This window comes from Saimiri boliviensis, chromosome 4 (assembly GCF_048565385.1).
Source record: "Saimiri boliviensis isolate mSaiBol1 chromosome 4, mSaiBol1.pri, whole genome shotgun sequence".
In the NCBI taxonomy this organism is placed as follows: Eukaryota; Metazoa; Chordata; class Mammalia; order Primates; family Cebidae; genus Saimiri; species Saimiri boliviensis.
This window is the reverse complement of record NC_133452.1, coordinates 134,116,229-134,141,240: the sequence shown is the minus strand read 5'-3', so window position 1 is coordinate 134,141,240 and position 25,012 is coordinate 134,116,229. Positions and strand designations below refer to the sequence as shown.

At 44.4% G+C, this 25,012-nt stretch overlaps 1 protein-coding gene and 1 pseudogene across 1 annotated transcript in view; both read right to left on the bottom strand.

Annotated features, from left to right (window-relative positions):
* Window positions 1-13,036: 13,036 nt before the first annotated feature.
* Window positions 13,037-25,012, bottom strand: part of TRIM26 (tripartite motif containing 26) — a 30,927-nt gene continuing 18,951 nt past the window's right edge. Inside the window, exons 4-8 of the mRNA XM_003944847.4 lie at window positions 24,209-24,439; window positions 18,175-18,197; window positions 17,594-17,709; window positions 17,337-17,369; window positions 13,037-15,124 (exon numbers count right to left, since the gene is read on the bottom strand). Coding sequence (XP_003944896.2) covers window positions 14,442-15,124; window positions 17,337-17,369; window positions 17,594-17,709; window positions 18,175-18,197; window positions 24,209-24,439 — 1,086 coding nt within the window. The 3' untranslated portion in view covers window positions 13,037-14,441. The remainder of the gene's footprint in view (window positions 15,125-17,336; window positions 17,370-17,593; window positions 17,710-18,174; window positions 18,198-24,208; window positions 24,440-25,012) is intronic.
* Window positions 15,132-17,329, bottom strand: LOC104650397 (polyadenylate-binding protein-interacting protein 1-like; annotated as a pseudogene).

Here is a 25,012-nt window from a genome sequence, read left to right as displayed (position 1 = left end):
AATCCTGTCCCTTCTTTTACTCAGGACACCCCTGATGACAGTGGGACAATCACCAGGTCCCACTGTTAAATCAAATGAGGCTTTTGCTCAGGTCTAACTAACCTCTCAATATTGCAGTTATTTGGACACAGAAACAGACCACAGGTTAAAATAACTTTACAAAGCAAAGTATGAATCCCTATACAGTGGATGGTTTCCCCAACCCCTACCCTTTCTCCTCTCCAGTGGAACACTCGTTCTCACCTCCCACCCTAACCTCTGAAAAAAAATCTGCCTTCAACTCCAGTCCAGGTTCCCTGTAGTGTAAGACGATACTCTACGTACAAGAACACCTTAGGGTCAGCACGGTGGCTCACACCAGTAATCCCAACACTTTGGGAGGCCAAGGCGGGTGGATCACTTGAGGTCAAGAATTCGAGACCAGCCTGGACAACATGGTAAAACCCTATCTCTACTAAAAGTACGAAAATTAGCTGTAATCTTAGCAACTCAGGTGGCTGAGGCAGGAGAATCACTTAAACCTGGGAGGCAGAGGTTGCAGTGAACCAAGATCGCACTACTGCACTCTAGCCTGGGTGACACAGTGAGACTCCATCTCAAAAAAAAAAAAAAAAAAAAAAAAGGCTGGGCATGATGGCTCACAAATCCCAGCATCTTGGGAGGCCGAAGTCAGGAGTTCAAGACCAGCCTGGCCAACCTGGTGAAACCCCCTACCTCTACTAAAAATACAAAAATTAGCTGGGTATGGTGGCAGACGCCTGTAATCCAAGCTACTTGGGAGACTGAGGCAGGAGAATCACTTGAACCTGGGAGTTCGAGGTTGCAGTGAACTGAGATCTTGCCACTGCACTCCAGCCTGGGTGACAGAGTGAGACTCAGTTTCCAAAAAACAAACAAGGAAACAAAAGAAAAGAACAACAACAAAAAAATCTTTCTTATTGGCTGAGCCCCTGCTCCTAAAGCATGGGTCAGATGTTTTAAAGGCACTCAAAGAGTTCGCACCATATGTGAGTTTTATTTAAAAATTGCAACATGGGCTGGGCAAGGTGGCTTATGCCTGTAATCCCAACACTTTGGGAGGCCGAGGTGGATGGATCACGAAGTCAAGAAATCATTACTATTCTGGCCAACATAGTGAAACCCCATCTCTACTAAAAATACAAAATTTAGCTGGGCATGGTGTGCCTGTAGTCCCAGTCCCAAATACTCAGGAGGCTGAGGCAGGAGAATTGCTTGAACCCAGGAGGCAGACGTTGCAGTGAGCTGAGATCACGGCCCTGCACTCCAGCCAGGTGACGGAGTGAGATTTTCTGTCTCAACCAAAAGGACTTAGCGTGGTGGCTCATCCCAGCACTTTGGGAGGTTGAGGCAGGTGGATCATGAGGTCAGAAGATCGAGACCATCCTGATCAACATGGTGAATCCCCATCTCTACTAAAATCAAAAAATTAGCCAGGCATGCTGGTGCTCACCTGTAGTCACTGCTACTCAGGAGGCTGAGGCAGAGAAATCTCTTGCACCTGGGAGGCCACGGTTGCAGTGAGCCAAGATTGTACCACTGTACTCCAGCCTGGCAACAGAGCAAGGCTCCATCCCCCACCAAAAAAAAAATGTAACGTGAATCATTGTGATGTGAAAAATTAACCCTAACTTGACTGTTGGGCAAATAGAGGTTCTTGATATAAAAGAAATCAGACAATGTGGGGTTTCCTCTGCCCCTGAGTGTGGTGAGCAGAGCCATCTGTGTCTGACCCAAGTGACTTGGTAGTCCAACCTACTAGTAGTCATAGCAGTAGTAGTAGTATTGCCCAGTCCTTATTATAAAAGTTGTATATGCTCATGGTTAAATTTAAACATTTTCAAAGTGTATAGATAAAAAAAAAAAAAAAAACCTTTTTCCCACCCGCTCAACACTTCCCCTGTCACTCCCCATAGTTAATCATTGATATCAATCTTTTGTATATCCTGCCAGTCTCGAATACAAATATATATTGCTTTCTTTTTTTTTTTTACATAAATTAGATTATGTCATAAATACTCTTTGCAACCCCTCCCAAAAGAAAAACAATGTGCAACACATGCTAATTGTAACGTTGGTCAAACATTACACAAGGCTATAAAGTTAAAAAAACTTTTTAAATTCATATCTGCATTTGAACCTTACAACAAGCCTGTGAACTACATAAGACCTATTTTGTTTTTCTCATTTGGTGGTTGAGAAAACTGGCACACATTTAAATGAACCCGTCTAACCAGTTTCTCAGCTGGTGCTTGTGACCTGCTGAAGTAGAACTTACCGGTCCTGGAGCTCAGCAACTCAGTGCAGTCACCTTCTAACCACACTCAGGCTCCTGAAACAGACAGATCCCAATGCGGCTTTGTTTCATTTGCTACCCATTGAATTCATGTTTTAGACAGGGCATTTTTAGTTCTGTATGAAACAGAAAAAAAAAAAAAAAAAAAAAAAGAACCAATGAACCATAAGCACACTGTATTTCCAGGTCTCTGGTACTTCTAATTTTAGAGTGGTCCTGATAATTTAGAAGTGTGGATATGCACATTTGGAGGCTCTGTGACTATATTAATAAATTGTTCTGCATAAGAAAGGAAAGAAAAATTTAGAAGCCAAAGGAGGTTTGGGAGTGGCTAAGACCACAGGGTGAGGTCTGGGAGCTGTCTGAAGGAAAAGCAGAGGAAAATGATCCATTTGGTGGTCCAGCTGGAGTGGAGAATAGCTGTGCTGCAGTGTTTGTGATGTAAAACTGTCCTTTATCTCCCCTACAGGATCCCCAGCACAACCTATCTTGCCCCTAATGCTTTTTGTAAGTGTTCCTGAGTTCCAAGTGCTGAGTTCTGTCCACTACTGGGCAGGAGGCAAAGAGACCCCACAAAAGAACTGCTGGGCTGCTGGACTGCGTGAGGAGCAGTCCCATTGAGGTGCCTCAGAGAACCAGAGGGGATATTGTAAGGACCCAGGTGAGACCTGGAAGGGAATCTCTCTGGAGCCCAAGAACTGTGATGACAGTGAGCTGGTTGTAATGAGAACTAGAGCTGAAGCAAATGCATTGTCTCTCTGGTCGGCTTACTCTGCTCTGGATGTGGGGCCCATTCTCCCATCTACAAAGAAGCTTCCTGGCTCTACTCATGGCCTTTATTTTCTCTTTCATTTTCAGTTCTTTCCTTCTTTCATACTTCAGTGTAGAGCGCTGACTCAGTCATACCTCTCGGTTCTTGGAACACGATCATCATCAGTCCATGCAAGATCTTCTTGTTTTATTTGTATTTTCTTCTCTCTTTCCCATTTTTACTCCCATTCTCCTCATTCCCATAGGCAGCTATTCCCTAATGCTTTTCTTTTTTTAAAAAAAGTTCCAACTTTTATTTTAAGTTCAAGGGTACATGTGCAAGATGTGCAGGTTTGTTACATAGGTAAATAAATGTGTGCCATGGTTACATAGATCATCCTATCACCCAGGAATTAAGCCCAGCACTCATTAGCTCTTCTTCCTGAACTTCTCCCTACTTCCACCTCCACCCTCCAACAGAACCCAGTGTGTGTTGTTCCCTGCCCCATATGTCCATGTGTTCTCATTATTTAGATCCTACTTCTAAGTGAAAACGTGGTATTTGGTTTTCTGTTCCTGTGTTAGTTTGCAAAGGATAATGGCTTCCAGTTTCATTCATGTCCCTGCAAAGGATACAATCTCATTCCTTTTTATGGTTGCATAATATTCCATGGTATATGTGTACCACATATTCTTTATCCAGTCTATCATTGGTGGGCATTTCATTTGACTTCATGTTTTTGCTATTGTGGATAGTGCTGCAATGAACATACACATGCATGTATCTTTATAGAGAATGATTTATATTCCTTTGGGTATATACCCAATAATCAGATTGCTGGATTGAATGGTATTTCTGCCTCTAGATCTTTGAGGAATTGCCATGCAGTCTTTCACAATGGTTGAAATAATTTACACTCACACCAACAGTGTAAAAGCATTCCTTTTTCTTCATAAACTTGCCAGTATCTGTTGCTTTTCGAGTTTTTATTAATAGCCATTCTGACTGGTGTGAGATAGTATTTCATCGTGGTTTTTTATTTGCTTTTCACCTATAACAATCTGCTATTTGACAAACCTGACAAAAACAAGCAATGGTGAAAGAATTCCCCAAGCACTAAACAGAAGCTAGTTGAAAAGAAGAACAATTGTCTCTTATCCCTTCTTTTTCTTATGTGTGACAAATCCAGCCCAGCACTCTAAGACAAAGAAAACCAAGGTAGCAGAGCTCGTACTCAGAATAACAGACGAAGGAAGGAGTGGAGCCAAGGGTAGATTCTGGTCATGGCCAACCTTCCCTGCATCTCTAGGGCTAGGTGTCCCTAGAATGCAAAGAGAAGTACGGCTTCATTGTCTGGGGGCAAGAGCAGGGAATTTAAAAAAAAAGAAAGGTGTATTCAAATTCAGAGAAACAAAGAAATACTAATGAAAATTGCTGTGCAGACTGCCTTTAATTTAGGATTGTGGGGCTATCACCAGTGAATATTATTTGTAAATTTCATGCCTCCCATTACACTCTTGTGTCTAAAAGACAGGAGCTAATTATTCTTATGATGACAATACAGCCATTGCCACTAGAATCATCTCCTCACAGAAGTCTCTTTGTAGAGGAGTTCTGAAAACTGAGTGAGTGGCCCAAAGAACTATGCAGAATGAACAGTAATTGCAAACACGTCAAGATGCCCAGCTGTGTGGATATAAAGGCCTCTTCTAGTCTTGACGCTGTCAATGACTTTGACCTTGAGAAAATTATCCCACTTCCTCAGGTCCTAAAGAGCACTGTGGATTCCCTTCTAACTCTGAGAACTTGTGACTTAAACCCTAACCTCAAGGAGCTGTTCATCTACAGGAGGAAGGGTGGTGCCCTTAGACCCTCTAGGTATCACCTTGTTACTCATATGACCGGCGCCAATTTCATACACTTTCTTACAGTTCCCATAGGAGAAACAACCTCCTACCTCTGTGCTCAGTAGTGAAAGCATGGACTCTAGAAACAGGAAGCCCCTGGTTCAAATCCCAATGTGTTTTAGTTGTGTGACCTTAAGGAGGTTTACTTAACTCCCTGAGCTTCCAGATTCCTGGTCTGAAAACTGGGAACAAGTGCCTACCTGAGAACTGTTGTCAGGACTAAAAGAGATAATACATGTAAAAGTGCTTGGCACATTGCCTGGCACAGCATAAGCAGTTAGTGAAGATGATGAGCTGGAACGAACCTCAAAGCGGATGAGATCCAGGCTTTTGCCTTTAGGCAACATCTAATGATGTCCATTTTACAGAGACGGCAATTATCTCTTTTTTTTTAAGGTCAAGAGTTACCAGGTATTAGGTGTTGCTCCAAGGCTTCCTTCTCTCATACTAGGGCATGTGCCAGGATCACATGATCTTCCTTGTTATGGTATCTTCTGGGCCAGGTTCATAGAGCCACCGCAGAGTTGCCGCAGGGGTTTTTGAAATTTTTATATTGAATTAAATTTACAGTTGATGAGTATACTCATCACAAGCATCACCACATTGTAAGCTCACCACCATGTTAACAACACTTTTCAGCCAGTGGCATTATGAGTTAAGTGGTTGGTTAAAATTTGTTTGTAGTTTTGCAAAAAGACAGGTTAGTACTGGTGACATGCTCAAGGAATTAAAACTTTTTTATTTTTGAGATGGAGTTTTGCTCTTGTCACCCAGGCTGAAGTGCAATGGCATGATCTCGGCTAACTGCAACCTCCACCTCCCAGGTTCAAGCGATTCTCCTGCCTCAGCCTCCTGAATGACAGGTGCTTGCCACCATGCCCAGCTACATTTTTTTTTAATTGTTTTTTTATTTTTAGTAGAGACAGGGTTTCACCATGCTGACCAGACTGGTCTTGATCTTCTGACCTCAGATGATCAACCTGCCTTGGCCACCCAAAGTGCTGGGATTACAGGCATGAGCCACCATGCCTGGCTTTCCATCTTAATTTCTTCATTGACCCAATGGTCATTCAGGACCATGTAGTTTAACATCTATGTATTTGTATAGTTTCCAATTTTTCTCTTGGTATTGATTTCTCATTTTTTTTTCTATTGTGATCTGAGAAAAAAATTGATATAATTTCAATTTTTTTCATATTTTATTTTTGACTCTATATAATTTCAATTTTTTAAAATTTGTTGAGACTTCTTTTGCTGCCTAATATATGGCTTATATTGGAGAAGGTTCCATGTTCTGACAAAAAGAATATAAATTCTGCAGTTGTTAAATAGAATGTTCTGTAAATGTTAGGTTCATTTGATCTAAAGTCCAATTTAAATCCAATGTTTCTCTGTTGATTTTCTGTCTAGCTAATCTGTCTAATGCTGAGCATAAGGTGTGAAACTCCCTCACTATTATTATATTCCAGTCTGTGTCTTTCTAGAGCTAGTAATATTTGCTTTATGAATCTAGGTGCTCTGGTATTCAGTGTATATATATTTAGAACTGTTGTATCTTCTTGCTGAATTGATCCCTTTATCATTATATAACTTTTTGGCTTTTTTCCCACAATTCTTGACTTAAAGTCTGTTGTATCTGATATAAGTATCGTTACTCCTTCTCACTTTTTGCTTCCATTTGTATTGAATATCTTTTCCATTCCTTTACTTTGTCCATATTTGTCTTTCCTGGTAAGAAACTTCACTGAGTTTCTTGAAGCAGCTTACAGGTGGATTATCTTTTCAAATAAATCCAACCATTCCACATCATTCAGGTTGAAGAATTTAGTCCACTTACATTCAAGATTATTATTGATATATTAGGCTTTGTTCCTGTCATATTGTTTTTCAATTATTTTATATATTCTTTGTTCTTTTCTTCTTGTTTGTCATTATGGTTTGGTGGATTTCTGTAGAAGCACCATTTGAGTCCTTTCTCTTCTTCTTTTGTGTGATTGCTTTACTAGTGAGTTTCATACTTTTGTGTGTTTTTATGATGGCAAGTGTCATCCTTTCACTTCCAGGTTTAGGACTCCCTTGAGGATTTCTCATAGGACTGATCTAGTGGTAACAAAATCCCTCAGTATTTTCCTGTCTGGGAAAGACTTTAGTTCTCTTTCATTTATAGTTTAATTTGGCTCGACCTAATATCCTTGGCTGGCATTTGTTTTCTTTCATCACTTTGAATATACCATCCCATTCTCTTTTGGCCTGTAGGGTTTCTGCAGAGAAATCTACCGTTAGTGTGAGTTTTCCTTTTAGGTGACTAGGCACTATTCTGTTGCTGTTTTTAGGATTTTCTCTTTGTTTTTGACTTCAGACCGTCTAATTATAATGTACCCTTTGCACTGCAACTGCCTGGGAAACCCTGAGCCTCCTATTCCTACATGTCCAAATCCCTTGCTAGGCTTGGAAAGTTTTCATCTATTATGTCATTAAACAGATTTTCTAATCCTTTCTTCTTCATCCTTGGGGATACTAACAATTCATATATTCAGTTGCTTTATCTTGTCCCAAATAGCATAAAGGCTTTGCTATTTTTTTTTATCTAGACAAAGTAAATTGCATTTTTAAAAATTATTTTTCCTTTATTTTTGTTTGACTAGATGATTTCAAAAGACCTGTCTTCAAGCTCTGAGATTCTCTCTTCTCCCCAATATAGTTCTATTGTTGAAGCTTTCAAATGTATTTTGTATTTCCTTTAATAAATTCCTCATATCCAGAATTTCTATTTGGTTCTTTAAAAAATAAATCTATTGCTTCAGTAAATTCCTCATTCATATCCTACATTTTTTTTCTTTCTATTGTTTTTCAGAATTATCTTGTATATCACTGAGTTTCTTTAAAATCAGTACTTTGAATTCTTTATCTAGGATTTTATGAATTTCTTTCTGATTGGGAACTGTAGCTGGAGAGGTATTATGTTCCTTTGTTGGTGTCATATTTCCTTGTTTTGTTTCCATATCTTAGTGCAACAGTCACTTCTTTCATTTTTAAAATTGCTTTCATAGTGGAGGATTTTTTTCCTGAAGGTTTTACATGTTTTCTGTTGAGCAGGGTTCTTTGGATTTAATTTTGGGTGCCTGCAGTAGTGTGATCTCTATGTGATTTATTTGGCAGTATAACATCAGTGGTATCTGTGAATTTCCTCAGTGACTTAAGGTGCACTTATTAGTGAAGGCCATGGTGAAGTTTGGCTGGGAACTAAGATGCCAGGTGGGCCAGTCTTCAGGCCCTAATTATGGTAGCAGTGGGTTGAATGAGCCTGTTCTTGGGCCACAGAGTGACTTAAACTGACACCAGTGTTAGTCCATCTTGGAGGGCCAATTCTTGGACCTTCAGGCGACTTGCTCAGATGCTAGCAATGGCAGCAGTGGGCAAGGCATGTGGGCAACTTCTCAGGCTCCTGGGAAGCTGGTGTGAAATGGGTAATGGCAGTAGGGGTGGTGGAACAACCCACTAGGACCCACTACTGGTGTTGGTGATGGCTGTGACAAGTTGGGCAGGCTAGTACCCTGACCACTGGTAGCATGTGTGGGTGGGTGTCAGCTGTGGTGGATTTTGGTAGGTTGTGTTGGGCTGACCTCAGACCTGGCAGTAATGATTCAAATGCCAATGGTAGTAGATTGGGCTAGGCAATTTCCAGGCCCCTGGATGATGTGCTTATGTACTAGAGGGGATGGGATCAGGCCAGTAGACCTGTCCTCAGGCCCCCTTACAATGCATTCAGGTGCTAGATATAATAGGCAGAGACAAGGAGGTCCCCAGGCCACTGGCAGAATGCTCAGGTATGGGCTGGCTGTGATGGCTGCACTGTAGTCCTGCAACCAGGGAAGGCAAGGCCACTCTCAGCTGGAGCATCATGAGCAAGTAGCTGTGGAGAGTGTAATCTGCTGACACCTTTGTCCACAGCAGTCCATAGCAGCCATGGTGGGATTTGTCCTAGGAATGTTTAGAAGTGCTTGGTCTCTACTCTCCCTCCTCAATTTAGTGTTGGCTTTGTGGCAGCAGCCCCAGACAGGCCCAAGGGCAGAGTGCAGACCCAGGTGGTTAAACTCTCAGAATAATGACTATGTGTTTGCCACCGGAGAGGGCAGGACCCCTCTCAGGTGGAGCAGCATGGACAAGTAGCCACAGGGAGTGCAGTCTTCTCATGCCCTGGTCTGATAGCAGCCTGTAGCAGTGGCAATGGGATTTGTCCTGGAGGTGTGTGAGAGTGCCCAGTCTCCCCTCTTTTTTTTTTTTTTTTTTTTTTTTTCCCAGTGCAGCAATAGCAGCAGCAGCAGCAGCAGCGCCACATCACTCCAGTCTTAGGGCAAGACATTGACCTCAGGTTCTCAGAATGGCACCAAACTGAAGCTGCTGTGGGCTTAGATGCCTGTGGGACTACGTGAATTCCTTCTATGGAGCAATGTTTCTGTGCGATTTCTAGGCAGCTCCCTGTGTTAGGCTCAAAGCCCACATGGATCAAGAGATTCTCCCACTGCTAAGACTGTAAAAGTCAATGGTTGGGAGTATGGATCCTGGAGGTTTCTCCGTTACCCTTTCTTCACATCCAGGAGCTTCCACCAGCTCCCAAACAATCCTGACCAAGCAAACTGCCTTGGCTTGCTCTCCTTACTTTCGGTGTTTCCCGTAACTTCTCTATTGAATCCTAGTGTTCTCTTAGATGATTGGTGCTACGTGCTATTTTGGTTCCTCTCCATGGAGGAGGCACATACTAGTGTCATCTATTCAGCCATCTGGACTACTTCCTCCATATACATTTAAGTAATTATATTTTTTCTTTCTGTTGAACTTATTTTCTAATAATATTTTGTATCTTCTGTACTTATTGTCTATCTCTCCCTTCTAGAATGTAAAATCCTTGAGGAAAGGAACTTTTTAAAAACTGATGCATCCCATTTACCCAGAACAGTGCCTGGTACATAATAATGTTCAATATTTGCTTACTAAATTGAAGGATTATTTTGCTTATAACACTTCAGTAGCTTCCCATTGGACTTAGGAAAAAACATCCAAACTCTTTGCGTGGTCCACAAGGCCCCACATGATTCATCCCTGCTTACTTCTCCACCTTAGTATCTATGGCCGGCCAGGCACAGTGGCTCACGCCTGTAATCCCAGAACTTTGGGAGGCCAAGGTGAGATCACACCACTGTACTCCAGCCTGGGTAACAGAATGAGACTCTGTCTCAAAAAAACAAAAACAAAAAAACTATGGCTCTTTCTGTTCTGCCATAACCATACTCTAGATGTAGTCTTTCTGTACCCGTTTGTCCCTGCTTTAGGACTTTGCTGTCCCTCCCACTGGTGTGATCTTAGACCTTCACTCTCACCATTCAGATTTCAGCTCTCATGCCATCTTCTCAGGGAACTCCTTTCTGATTACACATTATAAAATAGATACTGGGTCACTATCTGTTACAGACTTATTTCAGTTCCTTGCATAGTGCGTTGTTTTTTTTTGTTTTGTTTTGGTTTTGTTTTTTCAATTTTAATGTATTGCCTGTCACCATCTGCTGGAATATAAACTCCATGAGCGTAGAAACTTTGTTAACCTTATCACTGTTGTAACCTAGAAACATCATGGCACATCACAGGTACTTAATAAATGAATTCAGGAGACTAATGAAGCCTGGAGATTATAACAGATTTGAGAGTATAGAGAAAATGGAGGGAAAGTCAACATGAAATAATTCAGGCAGGGAACAGTGGCTTACGCCTGTAATCACAGCACTTTGGGAGGCCGAGGTGGGAGGATCACTTGAGTCCAGGAGTTCAAGGCCCCAGTGAGCTACAAGTGTACCAACACTAGATCATAGGATCCTAGGTGACATAGCAAGCCCATGTTCCTGAAATAATAATTAAGCCAGTTGTGGTGGCTCAGGCCTGTAATCCCAGCTAGTCAGGAGGCTGAGGCAGGAGGATCACTTGAGCCCATGAGTTCAAGGCTGCAGTGAGCTATGATCCCACCACTGCATTCTAGCCTGGATAAAACAGCAAGACTAAAAATAATAATAATGATAATTCAATAAAAGTTCCCAGAACTGAAAGGCTTTAAGTTTCTAGAATGAAAGAGCTCACTGATTTAACCAGCACAATGGAGGGAAAGGCTCATACAAAGTCACATGAAGAAATCCAAGAGTAAGACAAGGCGTGGAGTCTCATCCCTGTAATCCCAATGCATTGGGAGGCTGAGCATCACTTGAGACCAGCCTGGGCTATATGGAAAAACCCTGTCTCTGCAAAAAATAAACCAATTAGCCGGGTGTGGTGGCGTGCTCCTGTAGCCCTAGCTACTCGGGAGGCTCAGGTGGGAGAAATGCTGGAGCCCAGGAGTTCAAGGCCATGTGAGTTATGATTGCACCACTGCCCTCAAGCCTGGATGAGAGTGAAACCCTATCTCTAAAAGAAGAAAGCTGGGGGAGGGGGGAGGGCAAGGAGGGAGGAGAAGGGAGGAAAGGGAAGAGGAAGAGAAGAAATCTTTAAGAGTAAGAACATAGATAAGACCCAAAGCTTCCTGTAAAAAACAAAAACATAAAATAGGCCATACAGAAAGGATCATAAATCTGGGTGTCACAAGAATTCTCAACAACAAAGGATGCTAGAAGGCAGTGAAGCAATGCTGTTGAAATTCTGAAGGAAAATTATTTCCAACCATGAATCCTAAACTTAAGGAACCTATTAAGTGTAAAAGTGGGATAAAGATATTTCCAGATATTCAGGATTTTAAAAATTCAACTTCCATGCACCATTTCTCAGAAAGCTCCTAGATAATGTTGCACCAAAATGAAGTAAATTAAGAGGGAAAACAGGATAAAGAAATAGAAGCAATGCAGGAACCCCAGTATTGACTGTGAAGGAATATCCAGGGAGCCATGCACAGGTGAGAAAGCAGCTATTCCAGATTCAAGGCCAGCAGGCTTAGAGATGCATCCAGACAAAACTGGTAAGTGCACCTGGTGAATGAGGACCTGGAGATTTTGACAACCAGTGAAGGAGCTTGGAGTCCGATAAGTAATAAAGATATAGGAAATGATGCAAAAGGGGAAAGGAAACTCCAAGAAGACAAAAAAGTTCTGCAGGAAGGAAAAATGATCCTGACCCCATGCACAGCCCAGGTGTGAATAGCTTTTACACAGATGTAGTAACGAGCACACTGAATACTTGTTTAACCAGTTAGGACCACATTGAAGGGTTGGGGATGGATAGAAGAGAATGTGTGTGATAGGGGACAGAGAGAGTAGAGGGCTACATCTTCCTGCTCCACAGTGGGAAATGAGAAGATAATGCCCCAAACGCTCAAGTTATTTAGAAAAAATCAAGGCCAACACAAAACAGTTTGCTAAAAAGTATAAACTGGGTCTTTTGGGGGAGGAATAGGGCAGGGAAATGTTCCTATTTGTAAGAAGTACTATAGAAATCGTTTACCATATGTGCAAGTATAGTTCATAAAAAACTAATAACGATTAATATAAAAAATAAAAAGGGAAAACTTACATGAGTCCATAGAGAACACATACTCTTTGCCACTAGTGTAATTTTAGAGGTAGTTCTGTATAATCCTCCCTTTTCCATCTTTAAGATAGCAATTTAAAAAATCAGAAAGGACAAGAAAAACAGTTCAATGTGTTAGGGGACAAGGCTGAATCTCTGCACATTGTTTCCTTTGGGGCAGTGCTTATTTTCCAAGAAGAATTTTGGGTGTGCTGTACTGGATGTCTCCCTTCTCAGGGAAAGTCACTACTTGCTCCAAAATGCTGGACCTCAGCTCAAGGGCACCACTGAAAGAGGAATAACAAGGTGGAACCATGTGACAACTGGTGTCCTGCATAGGCTCATTTTGAGGGACTTCCAGAAATGACAGCATGTGTGCAAACAGAGAACAGAAAGCAGTTACACAATTCTGGAGATGGAAGGAAAACCTTGGGCTACTGCTATCAATGGAATTTCTCTATAGCCAGACTGAGATCTGGTGACATTTGAGATATTATAGATCTACAGATATGGATCCCCAGACCGTTCATTCAACAAGTCTTTATTGAGCACCTGCTCTGTGTCCAGCACTGGACTAGGTGCCATGAGAATACAAGAGAAGTATGAGATGTTATGTGCCCTCCAGCTTACAAAACTAGAGGCAGAAATAAGATGTACATGTGACTCAGGCAGCATGTGACACAAAGTGGGCAGCTCTGAGACAATGGTGGTGAAGAGACCACTGAGACCCAGATCCATTGGAGCAGTCTTAGAACAGGGTGGAGGAGTTAAAACTTGGATGAGCAGGGGCTGGCAGAGCACTTGGAACGGGTAAGGACAAGACTGGGAGATCAATTTGGCTGGAGCAGGGAGCTTGTGTTAACGGTGGTCATGAGGGGCGCCTGGACAGAGGCTGGGTCCGTGGGCAATGAGACTCGTTACTTCCTCACTTGAGATAAAGACCTAGTGGGTTTGTGGCCTCCCGCTGCCTTCCTTTCCCCATCTTACCATCTCCACTCTCTCCTAGGAAAGTGGAACCTGCATGCTGAGTAGGGCCAGGGACAGAGGCTTAACACTCGCTGGGGAACTTCGTCACAACTCCCGAGGCAAGAGAGGCTCTGCTCCACTGGATATTTGTCTTGGTGTTTTTGGATGTGCTGATCAAGAGCAGGATGTTCTGGGTTCTTTTTAAAAAAACTCCTCCCCTCACAAGGACCAATCCAGAGAGAATTTATTGATCAGTGGTCACAGCTGGTACCCCAAAGCCATATGTCTGGATCCTTCCCTAAGACCAGAGAGAGCTCCAGGGACTCCCACCAAGTTGGCTACGGAAATATGCTCCGCTCTGGTTTCAGAGAAGCCTGGACTCTGGACCCCATGAAATGATATGCACTGCCACTCCACGCCTTCAATGACCGGGAAGCCTCAGTGGACTTTTATTATTTTCAGCATTTCCGTGTATGCTTAAATCTGAGTTGGGGTGGGGCAGGTCTGTTTAAAATGCCAAGGAAGGTGGGCAGTAGAGTGGATTTGAGCAAGAAGGAACCTGTGGGGTTTAAGGAGAACAAAACGACCTTAGGCATAATCGACTTGTTTTTCCAAGGTCTCGCCACACCGGGCAAGAAAATGCTGCATCAGGCCCTTACTCCACAGAATGCTGAGCTGGGGCCAAGGTCAAGGTCAAAAAGGAAAGGAGCCCTCATGGACTCCAGAGTCAGAAGTTCCTACGGGAAACCAGCAGGAGGTGGGAGAAGGGCCCAGTTAGGGCAGGAGATGGAGAAATAGCACTGAGTGAGATCTCGGCCACAGCAACCGGTGGGGTGGCTGGCAGTGGATATGGGGTCCCCTGCTCCAGGTGCTCAGGCCAGGCATCCCCTCCCCGCATTGAGAGTCCTGGAATTCCAAGAAGTAAAGCATCTAAGGGTGTGGGGCCAGGGGCAGATGTCAGGGTTCAGGGTCTCAGTAGGAGACGTGTTCCTGGCCACTTGAGCCACAGGAAGGGAACCAGGCGCCGGGTGAAGGTGGCGGTGAAGGTGTAGATGAGTTCCTGTGACTCTGCATTGGTGAAAGTCACGGTGCCCCCATCATAATCCAGGGCAATGCCCACTCTCCGGGGCCGTAGCGCTGGGAAGAGCTCAGCCTCGGGGCTGGTGTTGGCCCAGATGCCAGAGGAGGAGAGGCGCAGTGCCCACACACCATCCTCTGGCCGCAGGGAGAGGTCTCCCTTCCTTTTCAAAGAGTCTCTGGCCACCCCCACCATGCAGCTTTCCAGAACTTCCTCCTCTTCATCCTCCTCTTCTTCCTCTTCATCACCCAATGATTCCTCATCCTCGTCCGTTTCCCAGTCGTCATATCCATCCCCATAGCCGGCCTCCTCTTCCTCCTCCTCCTCTTCTCCCTCTTCCTCCTCTTCCCCATCTTCTTCATCCTCAGACCAGCCCTCCCTCTCCACTTCCACTTCCCAGTAGACCTTGCCCCAGGTGAAGCCCTTGCTGCCCAGCACCCCAGGCTCACAGTCAAACTGCTGGGGGTGCAGGTAGGCACACTTGTACAGGCTGGTGTAGGTCACGCACTTCCAGTCCTCTGACAGCTGCAGGTACCCACTGGCCGACTGTGGGTCCAGGGTGACACTCACTGTGGGGACAAGGGGAAAAAAAGTAACAATATCACTGTTTTACTCTGTTCTGTTTTTTAAGTTAGAGGGAATAAGATTTATTTTGGCAGACATTTATATTTCAACATCCTTAAGTGTGGCATATTTTCTGGCTTTGTGTTCTGCTAAATCACCAACACTAAACTGCTTTATGAGCATGATATACTGAAATTTAACTTTACTGTTTTCACTTATGCTCTGATTCCAAACAGAACTTTTCACAAGCTTCCTCTATCTCTGGATCTCTGGGTCCAACTCGTCAGCAATATCATCCATGTGTGGATCACCAGCCAAATAAATCTGTTCCATTTTCTTCATAATCTAGAAAAACAGTCCTATTTTTCAAGTAACTCTAGATGTTCCTCTTGGTAATCTGGATCAGCTACAGTAAAAGGAACACTAAGATGTATAAAATGTTGGTTCAATCACATAGTAATTAGGATCATTTTCGGGTGCTGCATTTCTGTATGACGAAGTTGCATGGACTCCACCCAGTTACTGCACTGGAGTTCTACAAGCTTCAAGAGCATGTTTTTCATGTCTCTGCTGCAGTTTGCACCCATGACAACATTTTCAATTCCTGAATAATTTCTTCCGAATCCCGCTTTCCCTTTTCCTTCCGAGCATCTTCCAAAACTGACCCTGTCAACTTCAGTAATTTTACTGCACAAATTAAGTTGTCATCCAAGGATTTAGAAAAGAGAGCATTCAGTAACTCCCGAAGACCAACCTGAAGAATATTTGACCTTTAACCTGTCCATTTGTTATTCTGATCTGCAGGTTAAGAAAAAGCTCTCTCAGAAAGGACACAAATGCATGAAACGTTTTCGAGTAACTTCACCCCCTTTTTGTAGCTTGATCTTTCTTTTTTTTTTTTTTTTTTGAGACGGAGTTTCGCTCTTGTTATCCAGGCTGGAGTGCAATGGTGTGATCTCGGCTCACCGCAACCTGGGCTCAGGCAATTCTCCTGCCTTAGCCTCCTGAGTAGCTGGGATTACAGGCACACGCCACCACGCCCAGCTAGTTTTTTGTATTTTTAGTAGAGATGGGGTTTCACCATGTTGACCAGGATGGTCTCGATCTCTTGACCTCATGATCCACCCGCCTCGGCCTCCCAAAGTGCTGGGATTACAGGCTTGAGCCACCGCGCCCGGCCGCAGCTTGATCTTTAATGTCATATTCAGTTCGACATTTTTGAAGTCAAAATTTGCGGAAGGTGCTACTCTGTGTGCTGTCAGATGATGAGCCAGGTAATTATACAAGCGAGCTCCCATGTAAGAGAAATTTCGGACAGATGTGGCCTCTTGATAAGTGAGTTCCACAGGTTTTGCAAAGCATTATCTGTTGTAATACAAGCATTCAGGGTCTCTGCAAACTGTTCAGTTTCAGTTTCAAAACTGCCAGTCTGCTCTGTAACATGGTTCAAGAAACCCTGAACATATTCTGACAGATATAATCCTCACCATCATCCTCATAGGATACTCTATAATTAGAATAACCTGATGGGTAAAACTCAATGGTATTCACAGACAGCTGAGACATTAATAAGAAGCTACAACCACCTGGGGCTTAATCATTGCTGACTCAGTTCTGCTGTGGGATTTTTATCCTGTGAACTAGATGGAACTCTAGTTCACAGGGCCTCGTTTGCCCCCCAACAGCCCAACCTTCTCAATGGTTCTCAGGAAAGCAAGTGTGAAAGTGGGCCAGGAGGAACCCACCAGTCTTCACAGTCAAAGGGGCACCATTCACATCTTGGTCTATGTGGATGGCGCTCCTTGGTGGTATGCAGTGTACGACCTAACTGCAGGGCTGACAGGGAGCACAGTGGTGGGGCCTGTGGCAGATACAGCCTCTGGCCTTAGGTTGCCCCTGCTGTTTGCTCTGAATACACGAGCCCTGCAGCCAGGAAAATGAGAGAAAGCTCAGCCCCGGGGAAAGGACTGGTGGTAGGAACCTGTGAGGACCGGAAAAGGAAAAGCAAATGCAGGGCAGAGAAGAATCAGACTAGCAAGTAGAGGCCTCTACTGCAGACTAAAGAGTAGACAGACTAGAAAGTGCAAGGAGGGAGAGGGGCTTCTACTTTGCAAATGGGAAATTCTTCCTGTTGCAAAAGGAACTACCTGGGGGAAAACAGGGCAGTCAGTTTTCCATATTTGACATACATCTGGGAAACACCCCCTAGATACTCACCTGTCTTATATTCCAAGTCTCTCAGCAGCTTCCCTGGGGAGAAAAAAGGACAGCAATGACTCAAGTCCCACAAATTTATGAGCCCATTTCTTGCTCAGGTGGTATCAACTTCCTGATAGGGATCCATCTCCAAGATAACAACCAGGAGGCCCTCAGCAGAGTGAGGCTTGAGAAGGTGATGGAAAGGAGCCGGGGCCCTCTTTCTACAAGGTGGCCCCGCCCTGACTCCCACCCTTTATGTGCTCCCCAACCCTTACCCTGGAATTCCCTCAGGCCTCGCTGCAGAGAGAGGACTTTATCTGAGAATTCTCCAGTCTTTTTTTTAACCACTCGAGCAATGGGTTTCCCAACCCAGAACTTCTTCCGTGGATACCTGAGAAGATGACAGACATGAAAACCTGTTACTCAGCTTTTACTTTCCTGCATACTTAGTTCTCAATCCTCATGACAATTATGAGGGGGAGAGAAAAGGTATGATGATCCCCAGAAAAACCATGACCCAAAGACACAAGCTGAGCCAGGGCTTCAGACTATCAAGACTCCACATCCAGGATGCTCTGCCTACTAAGCCATGTTTCTAACCTCTCTGCTCTGTCCCACCTCAAATAAGGCCAGTGGGCCAAGGAGCTGGGGTTACACAGAGAACTCATAGAGAGGAGAGCAAGTCTCCAGTTCTCAAGGATGTGTCCTGCTCTCTAGGAGGGCATCAGGACGAACCATGGGATGTGAGTACCTCTGGCACCATATCACTCCCCGTGAATTCAACTGGACCTGGTCAGAAGGGAAGGGAACATAAACAAGGGGGATGAGGTACGCCAGGGAGAGGAGACTCTTTTACCTGTTTAGGAAATCTCTTGTGTCCTAGAAGGAAAAGAAAAAAAAGCGCAAGTATCAGTATGAATCAAATAAGACTCCAATGCCTATGCACCCAACACTGCAGTAGAGGTGGGACATTTTGGTGAACAAAACAAATGTGGTTTTTTACGGAGCTGACATTCCAGTGGGGTAATTGGATAAAACAAGAAAAAAAAAGCAACACAATGACAGAAGCCACCATGGCTGGGGATGACAGGGCAACCTCTTTGGGAGACACCTGTGCAGAGAATTGAGCAATGAGAAGTACTGGCCAGATGAAGACAGGTAAGGTAAAACAGGAAAGGGCTTGGTGAAAACAGCAGAGGCCAGATCATGCAGGGCTGGATATGCATGGTAAGGAGTTAGAATAAGTGGAAAGCCACCGAAGGTTTCAAGTAGGGGCATGATATGTGTGATCCGCTCTACACATGGCTGAGACTGCTGTGTAGCCTCCAGAGTCCACTCTCCCCTTCCTCCTTTTAAGAGCAGAACTCCCTGGAGTTATTGGTTAGATGGTCACCCAGGAAGACTGCATTTCCCAGATACCCTGCGACCAGGTCTGGTCATGAGACTAAGTTCCAATCAATGGGACACGATAGAAAGCAATGACCACAATTCTGGGTATTGTCCTTTAAAAAAAGAAAATTGCTTTCTTCTTCCTTTTTCCCCCTAGCTGAATTTTGGACCTGGTGGTGGTGAGCCCAGCTTTGGCCACACAGCAGGGGACAACATCCCTAGAAGTTGGAAGAAGAACCACATGAAAGTAACCCAGTGCCCTGGATGAGCTTATGAACAGCTACTGTGATAGCTCTAGACCCTGCACCTCTGAACTGTTACTGAAACACAAATAAATTTCTGTTCTGTCTGTGTCACTGTCCAGCAGTGAGCCAAAACCCTAAGTAATTACTTACTTGGGTGCCCCACAGGCAATGGACTAAGGAAGCAACAGGAACATGTGGAGACTGGTCGAGAGGCTTTTGCTATGGACCAGGGGAGAGCTACAGATGGCCTGAACTAGGATGGCAGCAGTAGGGAGAAAAAGAGAGAAGTAGCACATTCCAAGTAGTTTAGAGACAAATTCACCTGGACATACTGGTCAAGGATAATCAAGAACAGGGCATGGTTTGCACAGGAGAGATAATGGTGGTGCTACCTGTGTGACAGACAGGTGGCAGGACAGGGTGAGTGGGAAGAGGGTTATTCTGAAATGCTCAGATTCCCTTTTGTGAGTCAAGGGCTTCCATAACACTCTGTATTAATTGATTTTGTCTTCCTTTCACTCATTCCGCAAATATTAATTAAGTGGGTCCTAGGTACCAAGCACTGATCTAGAAGCCTCAAAACAGTAAAAAAAAAAAAAAAAAAAAAAAAGACAGCAACAAATCCCTGTAGAGCTGACATTCTAGCAGGGGGAAACAGACAATAATCAATGCAGCAAATATATCATACTACGTGAGTGATAAGCACCACAGGAAAAGAGAGCAGAGTGACGCGGGAGGGAGCGGGGGCTGGTGGGGTGCAGGCAGCTTCCTTGAGAGGGTGAGATTTGGGAAACAAATGGAATTAGCAAATTGTGGCTGCTGATGAATGCTTCAGAAAGTTTGGGAAGAATTGTGAGCTTTACTCCAGAGGAGCAAGACAAGAAGTCGGAGGTACATCCCAACCCCCACTCTGAAGCAAATGCCCAGATTGGTTGCAAATTTCTGGCAAAGTCCTCTAACATGCCCCTCAAAACAGTTAAGTTCAAGGCAGCTTCAGAGGACAGGGCAACAAAACAGACAGTGCGTCCTGACAGCTCGGCTGACAAAGGTGGCATAAAAGAGCAAATGAATAAAGCAGTAGCTGGAATGGCGGCCAGAGGCCCAGCTGGGCATATTTCCTGACGCGGAAGTTCCCAGAACAGTAGAAAGGGGGAGAATCATATAGGAGAAACAAGAGTCCTTTAAAGGTTAAAGTTGTGAGCAGCCCAGAGAGGGTGGGGTCCTGAGAGCCAGGGCAGGGCTGGTCCTGCCAAAAGAAGAGGCCAAAAGACTGAGGAGCCCCCATCCACAGCCATATACAGGGCCTCTGGAGGGAAGTGATCAGCCCAAGGCTCCTGGAGGACTCTTCTCACCCAAGACATCTGAAGCTGTCATGAAACAGGCAATGAGAGCCAAGCAGTGGGGCCACAGTAATGAGTCATGGCATGCTCTGGCAGGGGATGCACCTGGTTACTAACAGCATCAGGAAGGTTCTTCATGGAGGTGTACAGCAAGAGAAGCGGGGTGCAAGCGTGCCACCTAATCCTGCAGGGTCAGCCCAGCCTAACCTGAGCAGGAAGTAATGTCTCTCCGGGCCTCTCCTACTACCCCAGTCCCTTTAATGCCTTCTTGATGCTCCCAGCCCCACAGGTCTGTCTTTTCTTTTTTATCATCTCTATCAAAAGGTCTCTTCTATTTTACACATTTTGTCCTGTTGCTTCTCCCTCTCACCTGTTTCTCTTATTATTATTTGTTTTTTGAGACAGGATATCAGTATGTTGCCCAGGCTGGTCTCAAACTCCTGGGCTCAAGCAATCTGTCTGCCTCAGCCTCCCAAAGTGCTAGAATAATAGGTGTGCGCCACCACACTGGCCTCACCTGTATTTTTCTATCAGACTTCTGGAACCTATTTTGGGTCTTTTTCTTTCTATACATTGACAGCCAAATAATCTCTGGGAAAATATTAATGATAATTAGGGAGTTAGCTATCTAGTTCCCATGTGGTACAATCAAACTCAAATAAGCACACAGACAAAATCTACCAATGCCTTTTTTTTCTGCCTGTGGTTGGTTATCTAGTTTTCTTAGCACCATTTATTAAAGAGACTGTCCTTTCCCTGTTGTATCTTCTTGGTGCCTTTGTTGAAAACCAGTTGGCTGTAAATATGTGGACTTATTTCTGAGTTCTCTATTCTGTTCCATTGGTCTATGTGTCTGCTTTTATATCAGTACTATGCTGTTTTGGTTACTACAGCTTTGTATGTATTTTGAAGTAAGATAGTGTAAGGCCTCGAGCTTTGTTCTTCTTGCTTAGGATTGCTTTGGCTATTCGGGGTCTTTTGTGACTCCACATAAATTTTAGGTTTTTTCTATTTTTGTGAGGAATGTCATTGGTATTTTGATAATAGGGATTGTACTGAATCTGTAAATTGCTTTGGTTAGGATATTTTAACAATATAAATTCTAATCCATGAGCATAGAATATTTTTCCATTTGTTTGTGTTCTCTTCAATTTCTTTCATGAGTGTTTTGTAGTTTTAATTATAGAGGTCTTTTACCTCCTTGGTTAACTTCTTTCCCAGGTATTTTATTTTACTTTTGTAGCTATTGTAAATGGGGTTGCTTTCTTGATGTCTTTTTTAGCTAGTTTGTTATTGGTGCATTAAAAATGCAATATATTTTTTATGTTGATTTTTGTATCCTGCAACTTTACTGAATTTGTTTATTAGTTCTAAGAGTTTGTTTCTAAGGGCCTATAGGTTTTGCTACATATAAGTACAGCCATTACGGAAAATATTATGAGAGTTTCTCAAAAAACTAAAAATGTAAGTACCATATGATCCAGCAATCTCATTACTAGGTATTTATCTGAAGAAAAGAAAATCAGTATATCAAAGGGATACCTGCACACTCATGTTTATTGTAGCACTATTCACAATAGCTGAGATATGGACTCAATCTAAGCATCCATCAACAGATAAAGAAAATGTGGTATATACTGTAGACACAACAGAATACTATTCATCCATAATAAACTTGAGTTCATGGAAGTAGAGAGTAGAATAGTAAGGCTGGGAAGGGGGCTGGGAAGGGGAGGGTGGGAAGAAGTTGGTTAATGGATACAAAGTTACAGCTACATGGTAAGAACAAATTCTAGTGTTGTACAGCATAGCAGGGAGAATATCATTAACTACCATTTATTGTACATTCTCTAAAAACTAGAAGAGAGGATTTTGAATGTTCTAACACAAAGAAACAATAAGTGTTTGAGGTGATAGATATGCTAATTGCTCTGAGTTGATTATTATATATTATATACAGGTATCAAAATATCACTCTAGGCAGGGCACGGTGGCTCACACCTGTAATCTCAGCACTTCGGGAGGCTGAGGTAGGCAATCACCTGAGGTCAGAAGTTCGAGACCAGCCTGGCCAACATGGTGAAACCCTGTCTTTACTAAAAATGCAAAAACTAGCCGGGTGTGGTGGCGTGCACCTGTAATCCCAGCTACTTGGGAGGCCGAGGGAGGAGAATCACTTGAACCCAGGAGGCAGAAGTTGCAGAGGCAGGCGAACTGCTTGAACCAAGGAGGCGGAGGTTGCAGTGAACCAAGACTGCGCCACTGTACTCTAGCCTGGGAGACAGAGTGAGACTCTGTCTCAAAACAAACAAACAAACAAAAACTATATCCCATAAATATATATACATTACACAGCACTAAAAATAAAAGAGAACACATAAAACAAAAAAGAAACCCACCAGTACCAATAACATTTCCTGCACTAGTTTCAAGCAGACACCCATTTTCTCTCCCTTCCATTGACCTTACTCCACCCCAGGGATAGCTATCGTCTGAGTGCTCTGTGCTCTGAGTCACTGAGAGCCGGGGCTCTGCTCTGAGGGCCACTTCTTTTAGTGCATTAGGAAAAGGCACCCCTCTGGGCAGACACAATGGATTTCAGCCCCACCACATCCTCAGCTGTGTGCCTCTGTTCCACGCACAGCAGGCATCCATACATGGCAGGGGCATGGGAAGAAGAAGAAGAGGAACAGGGGCAAAAGGAGATGCAGAAAGTGACCCAGTCAAAGAGTCTGACAAGAGAAATCTGAGGGAACAGAATGAAATCTGGAGGAAAAGAGGGGGCCAGAGAGACATTCTGGACAAAATGAGAACAGCACAGAGCCCGGGAGTCAGGACACCGGGCTGAAGCCATGACCTGACACCTGCCTCGTGGCCTGGGACAAATTCCTTCCCCTCCCTGGACCTCAGTGACTTCAGCAGTAGGGACTGGACCGGATGGTCTAAAACTCTTGCCAGTCCTCATTCTGCATCAATTCACAACAGTGGGAAGCCGGTGGCCACCTCCTGCAGTCTGTCCTGGTGCACACACTTGGGAGTCTGCCTTGCTATCTCTCCCTCCTGGCTATTGGTTTGCCCTGCCATTGGCCTGGGACCCCACCTTCCTAGAGATCCTGGGTGACTCTGCTGCTGACCTAAACAGTGCAACTGGGGGAATACCATCAGAGAGCCCCTCTTCTCCCAGCCTGTGATGGAAGGAAGGTCAAGCCCTCTACACCTCCAAAGGCTGCTGGGCCCTGTTCAGGGCAGTGTAATTCTCAGGCTCCTGGGGGAGGAGATGTGGTGCCATTTCAGCTTCACAACCAGTTCTTCAGCCCCAAAGCCTCCCTTTCTATCAAAGCCCCCTCCTCTAGGAGGTGCCCTAAGGCCCCTTGTCTGCTTTGCATCTTGTTCTCTGTGTGGTAATCCCATAGGCCCAGAGAAAACCTGGCCATCTCTGTCTCCCTTCCCCAGTTACCCTATCTCTTCTAGACCCTCTGGGTCTTTGAGAGGAGCCGCTGGTCAGCCCTCCCTCCGCCACCCCCAACCGTGACACCATAAAAAGCTTCCACCAGCTAAATGTCTGCCAGTAACTTCTTAGAAGGGCTCATGATGGCAGTAATGAGAATGGAGGATGGAAAATTATATTAATTAATGATTTTAATAATCTTCTCTTCCATTTTTTACTCTATTTTATCATTTGGTTTTTTTTTAAACAGCTTTGTACAGAAAATTCATTTTCTGAAGTGACACCATGCCAGTTACTTCATTTTATGCCCATGCAATCCACACAATAAATGGCAGGGGTAAGGATCACCATCCTCATGTTTCAGATGACAAAACTGAGGCCCAAGTCTCCTAAGGTCCTGCAAGTGAATGGCAGCGCTGGGACCCACCATCCTGGTCCCTGGCTCCCTGCCCAGGGACGGCCTCTCACCTGCATGAGCTCTGCAGCTGGCTGCTGTGCCTTGCCCTCCAGTTCGGAGATGATCAGGGCCAGCCGGGCGAGCTCTCCGACGCCCCGGCTCTTGAACTTCTCTCTGCCCTCCGTGAGCTCCTGCTCCAGCTTCGCCAGCTGTTCCAGCAGGTGCTGCTCCCGCTCCCTCAGGAACTGATGACCCTGCTCAAACTCAGCCACAATGTACTGCCTCTGGTCCTGGAGCTTCTTCTGCAGGGGGCAGGAACGGGAGAAGAGCTGACACCTTCTCCCCTTCTCCCAGTGTTGGGAGGGCCCAGCACTGGACGTGCACAAGGCTGGCTCATTCACCTCGGTACCCCCGTTCAAGAATTCCACAGGATCTGGAGTGGGAGAAGCTATAGAGGGCTCCCGGTGCACACTCCTCAGACACTAGTAATGAATTAGTTCAGTTCACTCCGCCACTACGTGATGAAAACCCTGTCTCCACCTGACTGGTCAGCCACGATCTGTTTTAGCTAAACCAGTATGCTCTGGGGTCCCTGGAGAAACTCTGTGGATCTCATTCATGAGCCAACGCACTTTTCTCTCCTGGACAAAATCTCGGTCACCTCTTCCAGGAACTTTTGCTTGATTAATGTCATCTAAGCCTGTTCAGTCCTCTATTCAGCACCCCACTGTTAGGTCTAAAATATCTATGTGTACCCCACCTCTGCCACATAAGACTGTATCCTGTTTCCTCAGCAAAACTGTGTGACGTCTGTGCTTAGGGGCCATGTCCTTTCCTGCCTCCAAATTTCCTCCCCAGCTGGGGTCAGGGGAGTC